Source organism: Ylistrum balloti, unplaced genomic scaffold (assembly GCF_031769215.1).
Source record: "Ylistrum balloti isolate Yb309-2 unplaced genomic scaffold, AGI_CSIRO_Ybal_v1 Utg369874, whole genome shotgun sequence".
NCBI classification, from domain to species: domain Eukaryota; kingdom Metazoa; phylum Mollusca; class Bivalvia; order Pectinida; family Pectinidae; genus Ylistrum; species Ylistrum balloti.
The window spans coordinates 1,661,665-1,682,815 of record NW_026782015.1 but is presented as its reverse complement, the minus strand read 5'-3'; the positions used below and the strand labels follow the sequence as shown (position 1 = coordinate 1,682,815).

At 38.3% G+C, this 21,151-nt stretch overlaps 1 protein-coding gene across 2 annotated transcripts; it reads right to left on the bottom strand.

The window, feature by feature from the left end:
• Nucleotides 1-179: 179 nt before the first annotated feature.
• Nucleotides 180-20,966, bottom strand: LOC132546048 (integrator complex subunit 5-like). 2 transcript variants are annotated; one of them, XM_060209744.1, is made up of 22 exons: nucleotides 20,925-20,966; nucleotides 18,555-18,765; nucleotides 18,327-18,430; nucleotides 17,916-18,070; nucleotides 17,455-17,547; nucleotides 16,893-17,094; nucleotides 16,549-16,666; nucleotides 16,090-16,165; nucleotides 15,504-15,595; nucleotides 13,445-13,503; nucleotides 12,327-12,463; nucleotides 12,026-12,134; nucleotides 11,321-11,508; nucleotides 11,028-11,224; nucleotides 10,748-10,866; nucleotides 9,406-9,612; nucleotides 7,604-7,866; nucleotides 7,228-7,298; nucleotides 2,761-2,909; nucleotides 2,506-2,610; nucleotides 2,000-2,042; nucleotides 180-1,102 (listed from the first exon to the last, which is right to left on the bottom strand). In XM_060209744.1, exons 1-22 carry the CDS (start codon nucleotides 20,964-20,966, stop codon nucleotides 1,008-1,010), a joined length of 2,835 nt encoding a protein of 944 aa, XP_060065727.1. In that variant the 3' UTR covers nucleotides 180-1,007. The 2 variants fall into 2 exon arrangements, with proteins under 2 accessions (XP_060065727.1, XP_060065728.1); XM_060209745.1 differs by lacking the exons at nucleotides 18,327-18,430; nucleotides 20,925-20,966 and having other exon boundaries at nucleotides 18,555-18,631.
• Between the last annotated feature and the right edge of the window lie 185 nt (nucleotides 20,967-21,151).

Here is a 21,151-nt window from a genome sequence, read left to right as displayed (position 1 = left end):
GAAACTCCATCTTTCATATAATTAAGAGCAAATAAGAGGAAAAGAAATTAGGATATCCAACTTAAATGAACAAATAAAGATAATAAAATGGTGGGCACCAAGGTCCTCCTGGAATCTTATCACCATGGGACAGTAATTGAGGTGATTTGCATGCAGCAAAAAAAAAACATAAAATGAAAATGAATGTTTGTAAGTCTTTTATTGTTTTGAAGTGAATATGACCAGTAGTGTCTCAGGGATCACATTGTATATTGTTCATACATTATCATAAACAGCTCACTTAGCTGTGATCCAGTGAAGGCGTAAGTATGCTGACTAATCATCCAGCACAGCTGTAAGTACACTGACATATCATCCAGTACAGCTGTAAGTATGCTGACTAATCATCCAGTAAAGCTGTAAGTATGCTGACCTCTTCTTCACAACAGCTGTAGGTACACTGACTAATCATCCAGCACAGCTGTAAGTACACTGACATTTCATCCAGCACAACTCTTAAGAACACTGATATATCCAGTACAGCTAGATGTATGCTGACCTTTTCTTCTTGGTTGTCAATACCATGACTTCTGTACAGCTGGAAGTATGCTAATTGATCATACTATACAGCTTAAAGTGCACTGATTTTTACATCCAGTAAGCTGCCCTGTTCATCACAACAGTTGTAATTATGCTGAATCATCACAACAGCTGTAAGTATGCTGAATCATCACAACAGCTGTAAGTATGCTGAATTTAAGAGCTATAAGTAACAATCTCTAATGCAGTTAAGCAGAAATATGCTGATATGTTACAACAGCTGTAGGTATGATGACCAACCATCCAGTCCAGAAATGCTCTAAGTTAGCCTATGCTGACCTGTCATCAAGTTCAGCTGTAAGTTTGCTGATCGTTCATTAACTACAACTGCAAGTCTGTTTGTATGCAGCGGTTTGTAGGCTGTTGTATCATCCATGGTCTGTGGTAGTGTCTTGTTTCTAGGATTACTGCAGTCACACAGACCTATGTCATTCCTTAAAGAACCTAAAGAAGAGGTGGCCCATCTTGTCAATGTTACTGTGGAGGATTGCTCTGACTATATCTGTATGGCGGGTTTCACAAACTTAAAAACACAAAAAACATCTATACAGAGTGTAGCCTCAAAACAACAGAAAAATATTTACAAGTAGACAATATCTTAATTATCAGCTTTTTCAATAATATCTAATACCTTTTCATCAACTTGCATCTGTACTGCCCATCTATGTATATTTTCCCCTATACTGTTGCTGCATACATAATGTTATACCCTCTCTACCTATCTATCTCCCAGTTTTGCCCTTGGGTACCTATATATCCCAAGTGCTACCCTTTGGTATCTATCTCTACCACCAGTACTTCCCTTGAGTACCTACCCCTAGCATTGCCCCTGAATGCCTATCTAGACCCAGTACTACCCCTTTATACCTACTTACTACCTACCTATCTACTTTGTACTACTCCTGTATATCTATCTACTCCTTGGACTATACCTTGGTACCTCGATGTATCTACCCCCAGCTTTGCCCATAGGTACCTATCTACCCCAGCATTGCCCCTGTATACCTATTTACCTCTTGTTCTGTGCCTGGGTACCTAACTACTGATGTACTGCCCCTGGGTGCCTATCTACCCCAGCTTTGCCCCTGTATACCTATTTACCCCTTGGTCTGTTCCTGGGTACCTAACTACTGATGTACTGCCCCTGGGTGCCTATCTACCCCAGCTTTGCCCCTGTATACCTATTTACCCCTTGTTCTGTTCCTGGGTACCTAACTACCCATGTACTGCCCCTGGGTACCTATCTATCCCAACACTGCCCCTGTATACCTATTTACCTCCAGTCTTGCCCCTGGGTGCCTATTTACATCAACACTGCCCCTGTATACCTATTTACCTCCAGTCTTGCCCCTGGGTGCCTATTTACATCAACACTGCCCCTGTATACCTCTTTACCCCTGTTCTATCCCCATGCACCTACCTCGTCGCTTGGCTTCTTCAGGGTCCTCTGTCGGAGGGTTTTCCTGTAACAGTAAACATGCAGTTTTACAGATTGACCAGCACTCACAATTTTCTGATGATAACATAAGTCGTAAATACTTAATCACCAAAACCTCATCAATTCATACTGTTCTATTCCCAGTTTGGCTAAAATTCTTTCAGCTGTATGAAGAAGTAGTCTTTTTAAATTCATCCTCTGCTCACATTATGGACTTTACAAAGCAAAGTTTAAACTTGTCAAAAAATAAGCTTTATTTTGATTTCTATGCTGACATACATTGACTTCCTGTCACTGTGGGGGATACAGGTGTTATCTATTTGATTGCTGAATTCCAAGGATGTTTCGAGCCACACATCATTCTTGAGCTGGTAACCATGCCATCTATTCATACATTATATTTGGATGTGTTCTACTCACATTTTACACTTAACTTTATCAAAATATAGCTTTGAACACAATTAGATAACAAAGCCTTTTTTGTTTACCTTCATGTACTTCCAAACTGCTAGTAGTAATAGATAGGCTTCATATGATGAGACAAGGGGAAATAACTCTGACACATATTTCAGAGGATCAGGAAGAAGCAAGCTCTGTAAATAAAAAAACAAAAAACAATGTACATACAAGAGGTCTTTAAGGCCTGTATATTTCATGATTTTATCTTGTTGAATTTTGAAATACAGTTTGATAAGTAATTATTTAATGTTAAGAATCAACAGGTAATGTTTAGAAGTTCTCACCCTGGACAAACAGTTAACCAAACGACAGGCAGACTCATTTTGTTTTGGTGTATCGCAGGCTTCCTGAAGTCGCGAACACTCAAAGTGGTTCATAAGGGCAGCCACAAGCGATTTAAGCACTGGAGAGCACCGACACATGGCAAGGGAATCTACAGCATAAAAACAGTAACATCCTGTCACTTAGTCTTATAAAGTGTCACATTCTATTATATACTTAATGCCCACATATAACTCTGTCACACCCCACTGTATACCTATTGCCTGTGTATAACTCTGTCACACCCCACTACATACCTATTGCCTGTGTATAACTCTGTCACACCCCACTGTATACCTATTGCCTGTATATAACTGTCACACACCACTATATACCTATTGCCTGTGTATAACGCTTTCACACCCCACTGTATACCTATTGCCTGTGTATAACTCTGTCACACTGAATACCTATTGCCTGTATATAACTGTCACACACCACTATATACCTATTGCCTGTGTATAACGCTTTCACACCCCACTGTATACCTATTGCCTGTGTATAACTCTGTCACACCCCACTACATACCTATTGCCTGTGTATAACTCTGTCACACCCCACTGTATACCTATTGCCTGTGTATAACTCTGTCACACACCACTATATACCTATTGCCTGTGTATAACTCTGTCACACCCCACTATATACCTATTGCCTGTGTATAACTCTGTCACACCCCACTGTATACCTATTGCCTGTGTATAACTCTGTCACACCCCACTATATACCTATTGCCTGTGTATAACTCTGTCACACCCCACTATATACCTATTGCCTGTGTATAACTCTGTCACACCCCACTATATACCTTTTGCCTGTGTATAACTCTGTCACACCCCACAACATCCCATTGCCTGTGTATAACTCTGTCACATCCCATTATATACTTATTGTCTGAGTTAAACTTTGTCACATCCCATAATATACTTGCATACTGCCCGAGTATAGTTCTATCACATCCCATAATATACTTGCATACTGCCCGAGTATAATTCTATCACATCCCGTGTATACTTGCATACTGCCCAAGTATAATTCTATCACATCCCGTGTATACTTGCATACTGCCCGAGTATAATTCTATCACATCCCGTGTATACTTGCATACTGCCCGAGTATAATTCTATCACATCCCGTGTATACTAGCATACTGCCGGAGTATAATTCTATCACATCCCGTGTATACTTGCATACTGCCCGAGTATAATTCTATCACATCCCGTGTATACTTGCATACTGCCGGAGTATAATTCTATCACATCTCGTGTATACTAGCATACTGCCCGAGTATAATTCTATCACATCCCGTGTATACTAGCATACTGCCGGAGTATAATTCTATCACATCCCATAATTTACTTGCATACTGCCCGAGTATAATTCTATCACATCCCGTGTATACTAGCATACTGCCGGAGTATAATTCCATCACATCCCATAATTTACTTGCATACTGCCCGAGTATAATTCTATCACATCCCGTGTTTACTAGCATACTGCCGGAGTATAATTCTATCACATCCCATAATTTACTTGCATACTGCCCGAGTATAATTCTATCACATCCCATAATTTACTTGCATACTTCCCGAGTATAATTCTATCACATCCCATAATTTACTTGCATACTTCCCGAGTATAATTCTATCACATCCCATAATATACTCGCATACTGCCCGAGTATAGTTCTATCACATACCGTGTATACTAGCATACTGCCGGAGTATAATTCTATCACATCCCATGTATACTTGCATACTGCCCGAGTATAATTCTATCACATCCCGTGTATACTTGCATACTGCCCAAGTATAATTCTATCACATCCCGTGTATACTTGCATACTGCCCGAGTATAATTATATCACATCCCATAATATACTTGCATACTGCCCGAGTATAATTCTATCACATCCCGTGTATACTAGCATACTGCCGGAGTATAATTCTATCACATCCCATGTATACTTGCATACTTCCCGAGTATAATTCTATCACATCCCATAATATACTCGCATACTGCCCGAGTATAATTCTATCACATCCCATAATTTACTTGCATACTTCCCGAGTATAATTCTATCACATCCCATAATATACTCGCATACTGCCCGAGTATAGTTCTATCACATACCGTGTATACTAGCATACTGCCGGAGTATAATTCTATCACATCCCATGTATACTTGCATACTTCCCGAGTATAATTCTATCACATCCCATAATATACTCGCATACTGCCCGAGTATAATTCTATCACATCCCGTGTATACTTGCATACTGCCCGAGTATAATTCTATCACATCCCATAATATACTTGCATACTGCCCGAGTATAATTCTATCACATCCTGTGTATACTTGCATACTGCTTGAGTATCACTCTCACATCCCATTATATACCTACTGCTGCAGTACAGATTTGTCACTTCTATAATATACATAAAAACCTGAGTACAATTATCAAATCCCATAATTTACTAACGACCTGAGCACAACTCTGTCACATCCCATAATATACTTACTGCCAGAGTATAACTCTATCACATCCCATAATATACTTACTGCCAGAGTATAACTCTATCACATCCCATAATATACTTACTGCCAGAGCATAACTCTATCACATCCCATAATATACTTACTGCCAGAGTATAACTCTGTCACATCCCATAATATACTTACTGCCAGAGTATAACTCTGTCACATCCCATAATATACTTACTGCCAGAGTATAACTCTGTCACATCCCATAATATACTTACTGCCAGAGTATAACTCTGTCACATCCCATAATATACTTACTGCCAGAGTATAACTCTGTCACATCCCATAATATACTTACTGCCAGAGTATAACTCTGTCACATCCCATAATATACTTACTGCCAGAGTATAACTCTGTCACATCCCATAATATACTTCTATCACATCCCATAATATACTGCCAGAGTATAACTCTATCACATCCCATAATATACTTACTGCCAGAGTATAATTGTCACATCCCACAATATACTTACTGCCAGAGTATAACTCTATCACATCCCATAATATACGTACTGCCAGAGTATAACTCTGTCACATCCCATAATATACTTACTGCCAGAGTATAACTCTGTCACATCCCATAATATACTTACTGCCAGAGTATAACTCTATCACATCCCATAATATACTTACTGCCAGAGTATAATTGTCACATCCCACAATATACTTACTGCCAGAGTATAACTCTATGCCAGAGTATAACTCTATCACATCCCATAATATACTTACTGCCAGAGTATAACTCTATCACATCCCATAATATACTTACTGCCAGAGTATAACTCTGTCACATCCCATAATATACTTACTGCCATAGTATAACTCTATCACATCCCATAATATACTTACTGCCAGAGTATAACTCTATCACATCCCATAATATACTTACTGCCAGAGTATAACTCTATCACATCCCATAATATACTTACTGCCAGAGTATAACTCTATCACATCCCATAATATACTTACTGCCAGAGTATAACTCTATCACATCCCATAATATACTTACTGCCAGAGTATAACTCTATCACATCCCACAATATACTTACTGCCAGAGTATAACTCTGTCACATCCCATAATATACTTACTGCCAGAGTATAACTCTATCACATCCCATAATATACTTACTGCCAGAGTATAACTCTGTCACATCCCATAATATACTTACTGCCAGAGTATAACTCTGTCACATCCCATAATATACTTACTGCCAGAGTATAACTCTATCACATCCCATAATATACTTACTGCCAGAGTATAATTGTCACATCCCACAACATACTTACTGCCAGAGTATAACTGTCACATCCCACAATATACTTACTGCCAGAGTATAACTCTATCACATCCCATAATATACTTTCTGCCAGAGTATAACTCTGTCACATCCCATAATATACTTACTGCCAGAGTATAACTCTGTCACATCCCATAATATACTTTCTGCCAGAGTATAACTCTGTCATATCCCATAATATACTTACTGCCAGAGTATAACTCTATCACATCCCATAATATACTTACTTCCAGAGTATAACTCTGTCACATCCCATAATATACTTTCTGCCAGAGTATAACTCTGTCACATCCCATAATATACTTACTGCCAGAGTATAACTCTATCACATCCCATAATATACTTACTGCCAGAGTATAACTCTATCACATCCCATAATATACTTACTGCCAGAGTATAACTCTATCACATCCCATAATATACTTACTGCCAGAGTATAACTCTGTCACATCCCATAATATACTTACTGCCAGAGTATAACTCTGTCACATCCCATAATATACTTACTGCCAGAGTATAACTGTCACATCCCACAACATACTTACTGCCAGAGTATAACTCTGTCACATCCCATAATATACTTACTGCCAGAGTATAACTCTATCACATCCCATAAGACAGGGTTTTCATCAAACACTTTCCAAACATAGAGATCTCTGAAATGCAAAAAAGATATCAACACACAATGATTCTTTTAAGTGATTTAAGTTCAAAAACACTAACTCCTGACAGAATACTTTCTGCATGTAGATTCATCTGTTTAAGGAAGATGCGTAAACAATTTTCAAAATCTGCCAAAATTTCTTAACACATATCATTGTATTTCAAATCTGTATGTTTGGTATAAGATGTATTGACTCCTTTGATAGCGCTTAATATAAAATTTGGTTGTATGCATATATATGTTACTTATAAGCTACATTCAACAGTAGATTATTGTGTAGGAACAGTTGTAAGTTACCGTTCTACAGTGAAGCGCAAGGAATCCTCTTCTGGCCAGAACCGATTGTTATACAATACATCTGGTGTGGTCAGTTCTGTGATCAGACTGCCAATCATGCGACAGAGGTCACCAGACAAGGTCAGAGGGCGGACTTTGTTCTTAGGGGAATCTGAGTGGCTGGGATCAGTTTCCATGTTGTTGTCTATATTGTGATTGTCATTCTGCCTGGAGCAGGTGTGTAAAATATCCAGGAGACATCTCTTGTTACGACTCACATGACCCTGTTAATAAAATTACACAGATGATTAGAAAATGACAAGACACGGCCTTCAGTTAAGCATTCCTGTGTGTGCTGAAACGCATGACCTTGTTCTGAGTTTTTCTCATCTGTCGTATAACTATTAGATAAAATGATCTCACCTGTAGTATAACTGTATCAGATAACATTGTTCTCACCTTTACTAAAACTACCACAAAACATTGTTCTCACCTGTAGTAAAACTGTACCAGATAACAATGTTTTCACCTGTAGTAAAACTGTACCAGATAACAATGTTTTCACCTGTAGTAAAACTGTACCAGATAACAATGTTTTCACCTGTAGTAAAACTGTACCAGATAACAATGTTTTCACCTGTAGTAAAACTGTACCAGATAACAATGTTTTCACCTGTAGTAAAACTGTACCAGATAACAATGTTCTCACCTGTAGTAAAACTGTATCAGATAACAATGTTCTCACCTGTAGTAAAACTGTACCAGATAACAATGTTCTCACCTGTAGTATAACTGTACCAGATAACAATGTTCTCACCTGTAGTATAACTGTACCAGATAACAATGTTCTCACCTGTAGTAAAACTGTACCAGATAACATTGTTCTCACCTGTAGTATAACTGTATCAGATAACATTGTTCTCACCTGTAGTAAAACTGTACCAGAACACATTGTTCTCACCTGTACTAAAACTGTAAAAGATAACAGTGTTCTCACCTGTAGTATAACTGTATCAGATAACATTGTTCTCACGTGTACTAAAACTGTAAAAGATAACAGTGTTCTCACCTGTAGTAAAACTGTATCAGATAACATTGTTCTCACCTGTACTAAAACTGTACAAGATAACATTGTTCTCACCTGTACTAAAACTGTATCAGATAACATTGTTCTCACCTGTACTAAAACTGTACAAGATAACATTGTTCTCACCTGTAGTAAAATTGTATCAGATAACATTTTTCTCACCTGTACTAAAACTGTACAAGATAACATTGTTCTCATTAACATTGTTCTCACCTGTACTAAAACTGTACAAGATAACATTGTTCTCACCTGTACTAAAACTGTATCAGATAACATTGTTCTCACCTGTACTAAAACTGTATCAGATAACATTGTTCTCACCTGTACTAAAACTGTATCAGATAACATTGTTCTCACCTGTAATAACATTGTTCTCACCTGTACTAAAACTGTATCAGATAACATTGTTCTCACCTGTACTAAAACTGTATCAGATAACATTGTTCTCACCTGTACTAAAACTGTATCAGATAACATTGTTCTCACCTGTACTAAAACTGTACAAGATAACATTGTTCTCACCTGTACTAAAACTGTACAAGATAACATTGTTCTCACCTGTAGTAAAACTGTATCAGATAACATTGTTCTCACCTGTACTAAAACTGTACAAGATAACATTGTTCTCACCTATACTAAAACTGTACAAGATAACAATGTTCTCACCTGTAGTAAAACTGTACAAGATAACAATGTTCTCACCTGTACTAAAACTACCAGATAACATTGTTCTCACCTGTACTAATGGTGTTGTACCAGATGACCTTGACCTCAGTCCGCTACCAATAATTCCTGCGTGGAACACACTGGACTGTGACCGTGGCAGGGTAAGTGTTGTTCCGTGTTTGCTATTTTCCTCCAGTAGTGAGACTTTAGGATACTGGTCCTTTCGCTCTGTTTGGTCCCTGATTACTTTCTTAGCACCAAATAGAAATGACGTGTCCTATAACACATACAGAAAATAATATAAATCTCATATAAATGCCAGCTTCGATCAATCACAGAATGATGTCACACCACCACCAAAATATCATTTTATAGTGACACATGGCCGTAGCCATAGGACCCAGAGATACCCTTAACATAGCCATGGGACTCACAGACACTCTAAACATGACCATAGGACTCACAGACACTCTAAACATGACCATAGGGCTCACAGACACTCTAAACTTGACCATAGGACTCACAGACACTCTAAACATGACCATAGGACTCACAGACACACTAAACATGACCATAGGACTCACAGACACTCTAAACATGACCATAGGGCTCACAGACACTCTAAACTTGACCATAGGACTCACAGACACTCTAAACATGACCATAGGACTCACAGACACTCTAAACATGACCATGGGACTCACAGACACTCTAAACATGCCCATGGGACTCACAGACACTCTAAACATGACCATGGAACTCACAGACACACTAAACATTACCATGCACTCAGAGACACTCTAAACATGACAATGGGACTCACAGACACACTAAACATTACCATGCATTCAGAGACACTCTAAACATGACCACAGGACTCAGAGACACTCTAAACATGACCACGGGATTCACAGACACTCTAAACATGACCATGGGACTCACAGACACACTAAACATTACCATGCATTCACAGACACTCTAAACATGACCATGGAACTCAAAGACACTCTAAACATTGCCATGGGACTCAGAGACATTCTAAACATAGTCATGGGACTCACAGACACTCTAAACATGACCATGGGATTCACAGACACTCTAAACATGACCATGGGATTCACAGACACTCTAAACATGACCATGGGACTCACAGACACTCTAAACATTGCCATGCACTATAGACATGACCATGGAATTGCCATGCACTATAGACATGACCATGGAACTCACAGACAAACATTAAGCATGACCATGAGACTTACAGACACTCTAAACTTAGCTACCGGATTAACACCATGACATGTAGGTACTTGTCAAAAATATGATGAAATATTATGCTTATTTTACACTTTAAACACAGCAAAACTATCTCTATCCTTTCCTTCAAGGGAACAGCTGTATTTTAACCTTACTCTGTTGGTGAGTCCTTCTAGAAGAAAGCGTAGTACGATACACTGGACGAAGCTATGATGGCACAGCTGACGGAGACACTGCTTACAAACACGCACTGACCGCTGGGCTTTATGGGCATCTAAAATACAGAAGAGTATACATACATATAGCAGACTGACCACAGCGACTGGAGGATATCTATAAAACAGAAAGGGTACTGATACCACACAGCCATTAATTGTCCTTTTGCTTGTTATTAATATATCAAAGGCAATACCAGTGCTTAGTAACTAGTCTTACCTGTCAACTCAAGCGACTTGAAGAACACAATAACAAGGGCTGATGATATCCGAATGGCTGATACACTGGATATTGGTCTGGAGAGGCCAACAATCTCAAGAATCTTGAGAGTTGTCATGATTACTGTGAGATCAGTGTGAGAAAGGAGTGCAATCAGGGACTCCCAGTTCTCCCTCATATAAAACAGCAATGTAGACCTGAAAAAATAAATCAAGTTTGAAACAGCATATTTAACCATTGGATACCAGATCTATGCTTTCTAATGATAATTACACAATATGTCTGTGACCTACCTTATAACTTTTAAGTTATTTTCAGTCTTATTTTCCTGCTGTAGAAGGATGAGGACATTCTTGAGGAGGCGTTGAGGACAGTAGACAATGGGCGGCTGGAGGTAGGCCATGAGTTTAGAGGTGGTACGACCAAGGATATCGCCCAATCTTACTTCCTTCACCAACTGTAGCTCAAGGAACCGTTTCAGCTGTTTAAGGTAAAATCACAATGATTAGACCAAACTTACATGTCATCCTAACCATCAGACCAAAATAACATGTCACTCTGACCATTAGACCAAACTTACATGTCACCCTGACCATTAGACCAAACTTACATGTCACTCTGACCATTAGACCCAAATTACATGTCTCCCTGACCATTAGACCAAACATACATGTCACTCTGACCATTAGACCCAAATTACATGTCACCCTGACCATTAGACCAAACTTACATGTCACTCTGACCATTAGACCCAAACTTACATGTCACCCTGACCATTAGACCAAACTAACATGTCACTCTGACCATTAGACCAAACTTACATGTCACTCTGACCATTAGACCAAACTTACATGTCACCCTGACCATCAGACCAAAATAACATGTCACCCTGACCATCAGACCAAACTTAAAAGTCACCTGACCAACATGACCTGCCTAGTGGTTACTTATAAGTTTTCCTGAGGTTAATATTTCTGAAGGATAAATTTATACAATACCTGGTGCCATTCCCGTGACTCAGTAATAATGTAAGCTAATATCTCTGCTGTGCAGTCTTCTCCATTATAAAGACCAACAAAAGATAAAAGCTTCACCAAGCATTCCGCCCTACAACAAAGTAAATATTTCATCTTAAATCATATTTAAACAAAATCCTGAAAATCTCTTTTCTTCACATAAAAATTAGTTTGCTTGGATGGGTTGTCTCTTTGAATCCAATATTCAAGTTGCAAAACAATATTGAAAGGAAATAAAATGAACTCAATATATTTCAAGTGGTAGAGTTTTAAGAAAACCTACTTTTGTCCCTTACTGTTGAGCAGCATCTCTGTGATGTGGATAGCCTCGGGGGTAAGAGATGCCAGCAAAGGGACATCACTCTTGCCTTCTCTATGGCGATGAAAAACTGCTCTCTGAAGTTCAGTTACTAAGCGATTCTGAACGAAAACATCATTGATATTTAAACAATCATCTGTGACTTTGAAGCAAAATGCACTTTCTACCAACATTCATATTTCTTCAAAATGATCCTTTCAAATTCAAAAATCTTTTCTGAATGAAACAAAATAAATTTTTTTCTCAAAATGACCACTAATTTGTTAACATAAATACACTTCACATGAAACTCCCATCGCAGCTCCAAACTATACTAATCCATCATCATCTCCCTTTGTCTGAACCAATTCCTCCCACCAACATGTTCTTAGTCCCAAATTATTCCTCATCCCAACATCTTAATCAATTCCTCCCATCAGCATGTTCTGTGTCTCAAACTATCCTTCCTCATCCCTACATCTTAACCAATTCCTCCCATCAGCATGTTCTTTGTCCCAAATTATTCCTCATCCCAACATCTTAACCAATTCCTCCCATCAGCATGTTCTGTGTCTTGACTATCCTTCCTCATCCCTACACCTTAACCAATTCCTCCCATCAGCATGTTCTTTGTCCCAAATTATTCCTCATCCCAACATCTTAACCAATTCCTCCCATCAGCATGTTCTGTGTCTTGACTATCCTTCCTCATCCCTACACCTTAACCAATTTCTCCCATCAGCATGTTCTTTGTCCCAAATTATTCCTCATCCCAACATCTTAACCAATTCCTCCCATCAGCATGTTCTGTGTCTTGACTATCCTTCCTCATCCCTACACCTTAACCAATTCCTCCCATCAGCATGTTCTTTGTCCCAAATTATTCCTCATCCCAACATCTTAACCAATTCCTCCCATCAGCATGTTCTGTGTCTTGATTATCCTTCCTCATCCCTACACCTTAACCAATTCCTCCCATCAGCATGTTCTTTGTCCCAAATTATTCCTCATCCCTACACCTAAACCAATTCCTCCCATTAGCAACTATCCAACTATCCCTCTTCATCCCTACTTATTCCTTCCTTTCAGAGGTAAATACTTACCAAGAGTACTGCACATGTTTCTTGTACTTCTTTATTAGGAACTTCCTCTCCTGTTTTCTCTGAGGACAGAAAGTCGAGAATGCACATAAACATTCTGTTTGTAAACCTTTACATATATAGCTAACAAAACATGTTCCATTGACTGTAAATTTGGTCTGAAATATCCCAAAGTGATATATGTAAACAATACCCTGCACTGCGACTAACTGAATCTTACATGAGTCTGTTCCATGGATAGATACACTTCAACGCAAGGGTTGTGCTATCCCTGTCCATGGAACAGACTCATGGTATTTTTCTCCCATAATTAAAAAAAAAATGCCAAAATGTAAGCTGTTGTGAAACCTAGTCATCGTGCTTTCATCATTGTCTCATGAAATGTGTGCAAAAATTGATGATATTATCAATTTTCAATATGGTTACACTACATTAAAAAGAAGCCCATAGGGCCTGTATCACTCACCTGGATCTTACAGTCCAGCAATGGTTTACATGCCTATAAGTTTGGTATTTCAAATGTTTCCAAATATGGCAGTAAATGACCATTGTAAATAATTGATATTGTCAGATTGTACACATACATGTCTCTTTATTAGCATTGATGTGTAGGGTTTTTGCATTTTGCCGTTACAGTGTGTGCATGCTGTTGTCATATTAAGTATCAATCCTCACTACACATACTGATATGTCGATGTTAACTTCTGCCAATACACAAACAGAATTGTACTTTTTATGGGCTGGTTTCTTCGTCACAGTATTCAAAGTCATGAAGATGAAAATGAAACCTGTGATTTCCTAACAGTTGATTAACATGTATTGCAGTACAGTCAGTGTTTCAAAAGATGATAATTGTTTAACTGACCTCCAAGAAAATGCCATTTTGACATTGACAATATCACTTATTGATACTTCATCATGGTTTTGAGCAACGTCGACCACGAAAATTCAAACTAATTTATTTTCATGAGCATCATTTCTTATAATTTTGACAGGTTCAACAATGTTTAATTAATTTTGTTCAAACTGACTGAAGGTTTACCATATGTCCCCATTGGTGTGCCATACCCAAGGGTCAATTCTTACATCACAAATGTGTTTATCTCTCGATGCTAAGCAATTCTATATATGGTTATGGGGTGGAGATTTCAACTGTTTCAAAGATATAACCTAGAAATTAAGTCCATTGGTTTACCATATGTCCCAATATGGTAGGTGTGGCACACCCTAGAGTCAGTCCTTATGTCATGAATGTGTTTTTTTCTTGATGCCCAACATTGATATATATAGTTTAGGGGTGGGAATCCCAACTGCTTCAAAGATTTTATGTTGAGTGACTTAGTCTAAGGCTCAGACATGTAAAGTTATTTATCATGAGGTTCAGCCATATTGAGTGACCTACCCTGGGGCTTGGCCACATGGAGTGACTTACCCTGAGACTTGGCCAGGTTGAGTGACTTACCCTAAGGCTCGGCCAGGTTGAGTGACTTACCCTGAGGCTAGGCCATATTGAGTGACCTACCCTTGGGCTTGGCCATGTGGAGTGACTTACCCTAAGGCTTGGCTATGTGGAGTGACTTACCCTAAGGCTCGCCCAGGTTGAGTGAATTACCCTAAGGCTCGGCCAAGTTGAGTGAATTACTCTAAGGCACAGCCATGTTGAATGACTTACCCTGAGGCTCCACCATGTTTAATGACTTACCCCGGGGCTTGGCCATGTGGAGTGACTTACCCTAAGGCTCGGCCAGGTTGAGTGACTTACGCTGAGGCTCGGCCAGGTTAAATGACTTACTCTAAGGCTCAGCCATGTTGAATGACTTACCCTGAGGCTCCACCATGTTTAATGACTTACCCCGGGGCATGGCCATGTGGAGTGACTTACCCTGAGGCTCGGCCACGTTAAATGACTTACTCTAAGGCTCAGCCATGTTGAATGACATACCCTGAAGCTCCGCCATGTTGAATGACTTACCCTGAGGCTCCGCCATGTTCAATGACTTACCCACGGGCTTGGCCATGTGGAGTGACCTACCTTGGGGCTTGGCCATGTGGAGTGACTTACCCTGAGGCTGGGCTATATTGAGAAAGAACTGGAGGACCTGGTAGGAACCAACATCTATCATGGTGATGAGGTGAATAACCAGGCTCAGGAAGCTGTCAAAATAAGATGATTTCTCTCAATACTATATGAGAACACAACCTTGATATTGCTTGGTAACCTGTGTAAATAAAACATCAGGCCCAATGTGCCTTCACCACTTACCTGGTATTCAATTTTAATCAAAAATACAATCAATCTTCTTCCACTGGCATTCAAAGTGGGCCCATCCACTTTTAACTAATTTCCATAACAAACATATGCATCTAATCCTAAGCTATATACAGTGAAGGTTATAGACAAATGTCATTACTTAGAATTAGTGGGGCTTTGACCTAGAAACACCTTTCCATCAGATACCAGAAAAAGTCTTTTACAGGTTTTGAAAACTTTAACCACTGTGACCTGGGATATGCATTCAGGAACTTATAAGCCAAATATCATGCTCTGGAGCCTTTTGTTTGGTCAAAAGAAGTTTTCAAAAAAATTGAACAAATTTGACCCTTGTGACCTTTATTAAGACTTTGCCACACATATAAATTATACATACCTTTCATATTCATGAGAGCTTGACTCCTTCCAATTGGCAAACTGGTCACTGAGTTTGTTCAGGACGCTAGGAGTTACTGAAATCAAACCAAGCAAAGATACTCTGTATCTTTTAAAGTCGAATGAACACTTAGTGGATATAAAACAGATTATAGTCCTGTATGAAGTCTGACCTCAAACTGATGGACCTCAGTGCTACAGACCAATATGAGGTCTGACCTCAGACTTATTAACCTCAGAAATATGAAATTGTATGCTACAGACCTGTATGAGGTCAGACATCAGACTTACAGACCTGTATGAGGTTAGGCCTCAGACTTAAATGATCTGTATGTTACAGGCCTGTATTAAATCAAACTTCAGACCTACAGACCTACATGCTACAGATGTGAATGAGGTCAGACCTCAGACTTCAGACCTTTACACTATAATCCTATCTCAGGTAAATAGTGACACTTACAGGCTTGTATGAGGTCAGTAGTGAGGATTTGGAGCAGCATGGGTGACATGGAGGCCAACTGAAGGAGGAATGGCACAGTAGTGACCTTGAGGGTGTCACTCTGTGTATGTAGACTGTCCTGTAATCAAAGCACATCTTATTGAAGAGTTTTCATTTAAGGTATTACATTTTTTTCCAAAACACATTAAAGTTTCTACTGGTTTAAAAAACACATTTTTTACATTTTGAAATAATGAAAGGTTTCAGTAAAATTGATGACTGCTTTCTAGATTAAATGTACACTACTGATATGAAATGCTTTCTCTACAAATCCATACTATGGTATCTCCAGAATGTCTACCTACATCAAACAGTTTCATTAAAGCTGCACGTATTTCTGGGCTGTGTTTTGAAGCTAGATGCCCCAGAATCCCTACAACAGATGCCATCTTCGGTATCCTTTCCTCTGCCATCATTTCCATGTCAGCTGACCTCCCACCATTTTGACAGAAGTCTTTGAGACCGCACATCAACACTCGCGTAATAATAGTATCGGGGAAACATGACCTGGAAAACATCAATGCTAGGTTAATTAAAACATCAAGAAAAAAACCAGCTTCACAACACTTATGATTTTGTCAGGAACAAAAAACCATTCTATTCTATTGTGATTTTGTTATCTTGAATTCATCTTCTATTTCACCTTCACTTCACTGGTTTTGGCAAATCTAAATTATATTGTTTCTTGTTCCAGTACAATATGTGAGCTACCACCCAGTCAAAGTGTGGACTGTACTTCTCAGAAGTCTCCAGCAGAGCATTCACATGGTTGCTTTACTTACTCTATGTTAATGATCACCCAGTCAAAGTGTGGACTGTGCTTGTCAGAAGTCTCCAGCAGAGCATCCATATAGTTTAAATACTTACCCTATGTGAGCCACCACCCAGTCAAAGTGTGGGCTGTACTTGACAGAAGCCTCCAGAAGGGCATCCACACAGGAATCTGGGGCCCCCTGAATCCTGTCACACAAAGAACCACTAAAGTTGTTTCCATCTCATTTACATTCAGAGCATTTTACATAGCTGTAAAATGGTCTAATGAAAGTAATAGGTTATTCATTATCGAACTCCAGATACCTACATAAATTACAAATATCCTCCCAATGATTTACTCCAGATACCTACATAAATTACAAATATCCTACCTAATAATTTACTTTTAGCTTGTATATGTTCTACCAAATAATGTACTCCAGGTTTAAAACAATCTAACAAATAACTTACTGCAGACACCTACATAGCTTAGAAGTGTTTCAACAAATATTATTCCTGACTCTTACTTTTCTGCCAAAAAATGTTAAGACAAATAATTAATTCCAGACACTTACATAGCTGCAAAGCATTCTGTGGCTACCTCCATAAGTGATTTTGTGGGAGTACATGTCATCCACAGTTGAAGAAGTTCATTCAATGAGTTGGCATGAGGAACCATTCTGTGACTGGCATACTTCTGACTGATCTGACCGAGCAACTCCAGTGACCACTGTGTTACAAACAAAGAAAGCCATTTTTCTTCAATACAAATACATGATAGAAAACAAGGACTTAGGCTGACTGACAGGAGACAGATAGGATTTGGGCTGACTAACAAAAGACCAAAAAGATTTGGGTTCACTGGTAGAAAATGCAGGGATTTTGTCTGACTGACTTTTGATGACAAGAATTTGGGCTGACTGATGGTAAGGATTTGGGCTGGGGGAACTGAAAGATTATTAGAATGGTCTAGGATTTAAACTCACACTAGAAATGATAGGAGCCCATGCTTGGGGACCAGTCTTGATGAAGTTAAAAAGAACACCACAGGCATCTTGTATCACACCATCCAAATGGCCACGATTTTCATCTAAAATAAAAAATAAATATTCTTTCCACTAAAACAGTTTTTAACGACATCTATATTTGCCAGCATTCTGATGATTGCATAATCTATATCAATGAAGTTCTCACTGAGAAGCATGAATTCTTACCCACTGGATTTTCAGAGTTATTCAACATAAGTTGCATCAAATGTTCATTTACTGCTTCATCAAAGACACTACAAAGATGTTCCAACACTGCAAATCTAGCAGTGGGTAAAGTTTGCAGTAGGAATAAAGCTGATTTGGTGTGACTCTCTCTTCCCATAGGACGTTCATTGCTGGCACCTCTTAGGAACTTCCTCACTTCATTCAGGATATTCTGATAGAAAAAGAAGAATATCACAGCTTTGTTATTTTCTCTGTTATATTAATAATAATCTTTTATAATAATGTGTGTTAAACACAACACACAATATTCTGTCTTTAGCCACATTAAGTTGTATCACATACCATATTCAAACAAATTTGATTTAATATCAATGATGATGTTTAACAGAATACACAGTGTCATAACTTAATACATATTAAGCTGTACTGTATTTACACAATAAGCCCATTTCCATAAATTGAGCCATAGGTGATGTATTGGCTTTTACTGACAGGACTGTTGCTTTTGGTTGCCAAGTCACCAATTTGAAAATGGATCAGAGTGCTGAAGTATTGAAGGAGGTCAGAGTGTACATAGAACTGCTAAACTTCAACAAAATTACAGTTGTTGAAGTGAGAGCATTTCAACCTGGATTTAGTCATTTTGAAGGTGGGAGTGAAATGTCATTTCTTAAAATTAACATTAGACCAAACTGTTACAAGTGAGTATGAAAGGTTGTGGTGTTAAATGTGACTTTCACTTAGTCTATGTATTTATCAGGTACTGAAGCACTGGTAAATCTAGCAATTGTCTATAAAGTCAATTCTGACTATACATATAAAGGGCAAATGTAAGCAAATGCTCCATACCTGGTCATAATAATTGTGTGAACAATCAAAACCAGGAAAATATCTTTATTGTAAAAAGAAGGTTAGTTGTGAAATATTTGGATAACAATGAACTAATCAATTTCACAAAAAAAAAAAAAAAAATTGGACGACAAATCTAGTGAGACATAGAACTCTATTTCCAGTGAGTTGGTTGAATTTCGTTGTTGCATTTTCTAGTACTTATATATACTTTATTTCTTTTACAACAATTGCAAAAAACATGTTATAGCTACTTATACTAATCACTCTTGTTTGCCCATTTATAAGCGTGCCAGGGGCCTTACTGTGGGAGAAAACGGGAGTACCCAGGGGAAACCCACATGGTCAGACAGGCGACTCCCTTCCTTTTCAGGTCCGTTTCAGGAATCAAACCCCACACTGCTAGGTAAAAGACAAGTGTGTTACCACTGCACCACCCTTTATCCACAAGCTCTGAAGGTGAAACTTCAATATTCTTAATTATTCCCCTTGTCTGTTGTCAACATTACCCTTGCTCATAACTATTGCATTGTAAGTGGTAAGGCTTTCATATTTGACATGTGTGTTCTTTTACTTCCTCGTGACAAGACATTTTCTGGTAGTACCAAAATTTTGACCATGTGATCTTGACCTTTGACCTACATCTGAAAAATTTTAACATTGGCCGTAACTTGCACCACAAGAGGTAGGAAATTTATATTTGGCATGTGCATTCCTTGTGACAAAACTTTTCTGGTGGGTACTGAATTTTTTAACCATGTGACCTTGACTGTGACCTTTGACATATATTTGTAAAACTTAAACATCAACCTTAACAAGTGCACAATGAAGATAAGTGTTTCACAATGTCTACTTGCAATTAGCACATGCCTTACACAGTACATGTTAAATGTCCCACTTCAGAATTTTGTTGCAACCGAGGGTTTAGTGTTTCACAAACACATATTGTTCATAATTAATACACTTCATATCTTTTTGGCTTCCAACACAAAATTCACATTTTTGCAGGTTATTTTTTGTACCTGTGGCCAGAATCTGCATCAAATGGATGCTTATCTCAACGATACAAGGAGTGAATAACGCTATATTGGATGGACCCACTATGGAGTTTATCAAATGGTGTGTGTATGTGCATACTAAAAATATGCAACTATAATTTTTTTAAATGACCGAAATTGAGCAAATATGCCAAAAACATTTACTTCAATGAATTACATGATTCGTCATCTTTTTGTTTTCAATCTGCACGAAAAAATGTGACCGGACCGTCCCTTTACGTTTACATTTGCCCTATTTACGTATAGTCACATTTTACAGTTTAGAAAAATCTGACTAGGTCTATACAGCCTGATTTGCCGGTGCTCCAGTATCAGGTAAAAAATGTTCCAATGGTTAGTCTTTTTATAATATCATATATAACTCTAACTTATATGAGTTTACTTTTGTTATAAGTTTTGATAATACGATATGGTTGATATCAACTGGAACTCTATGGGTAAAAATACTTGAAAAAATGCAAACCTCCGACGACGAACGTCCCGTACTTTCAATGGCGGCCGCCATGTTTGAATATTAGCATCAGCATTAAGAATGAAACGAAATGTTTACGTTTAGCAATAGCATTTGGGCTACTTAGTTTTGTAAATATACGGTATCTTACAAATAATTTCATCAAATATGTAAATGTTATACGTTGTGGCTTTATAGCAATTTCTCTATTTAGAAATAAAGAAATACTACTGAATTTG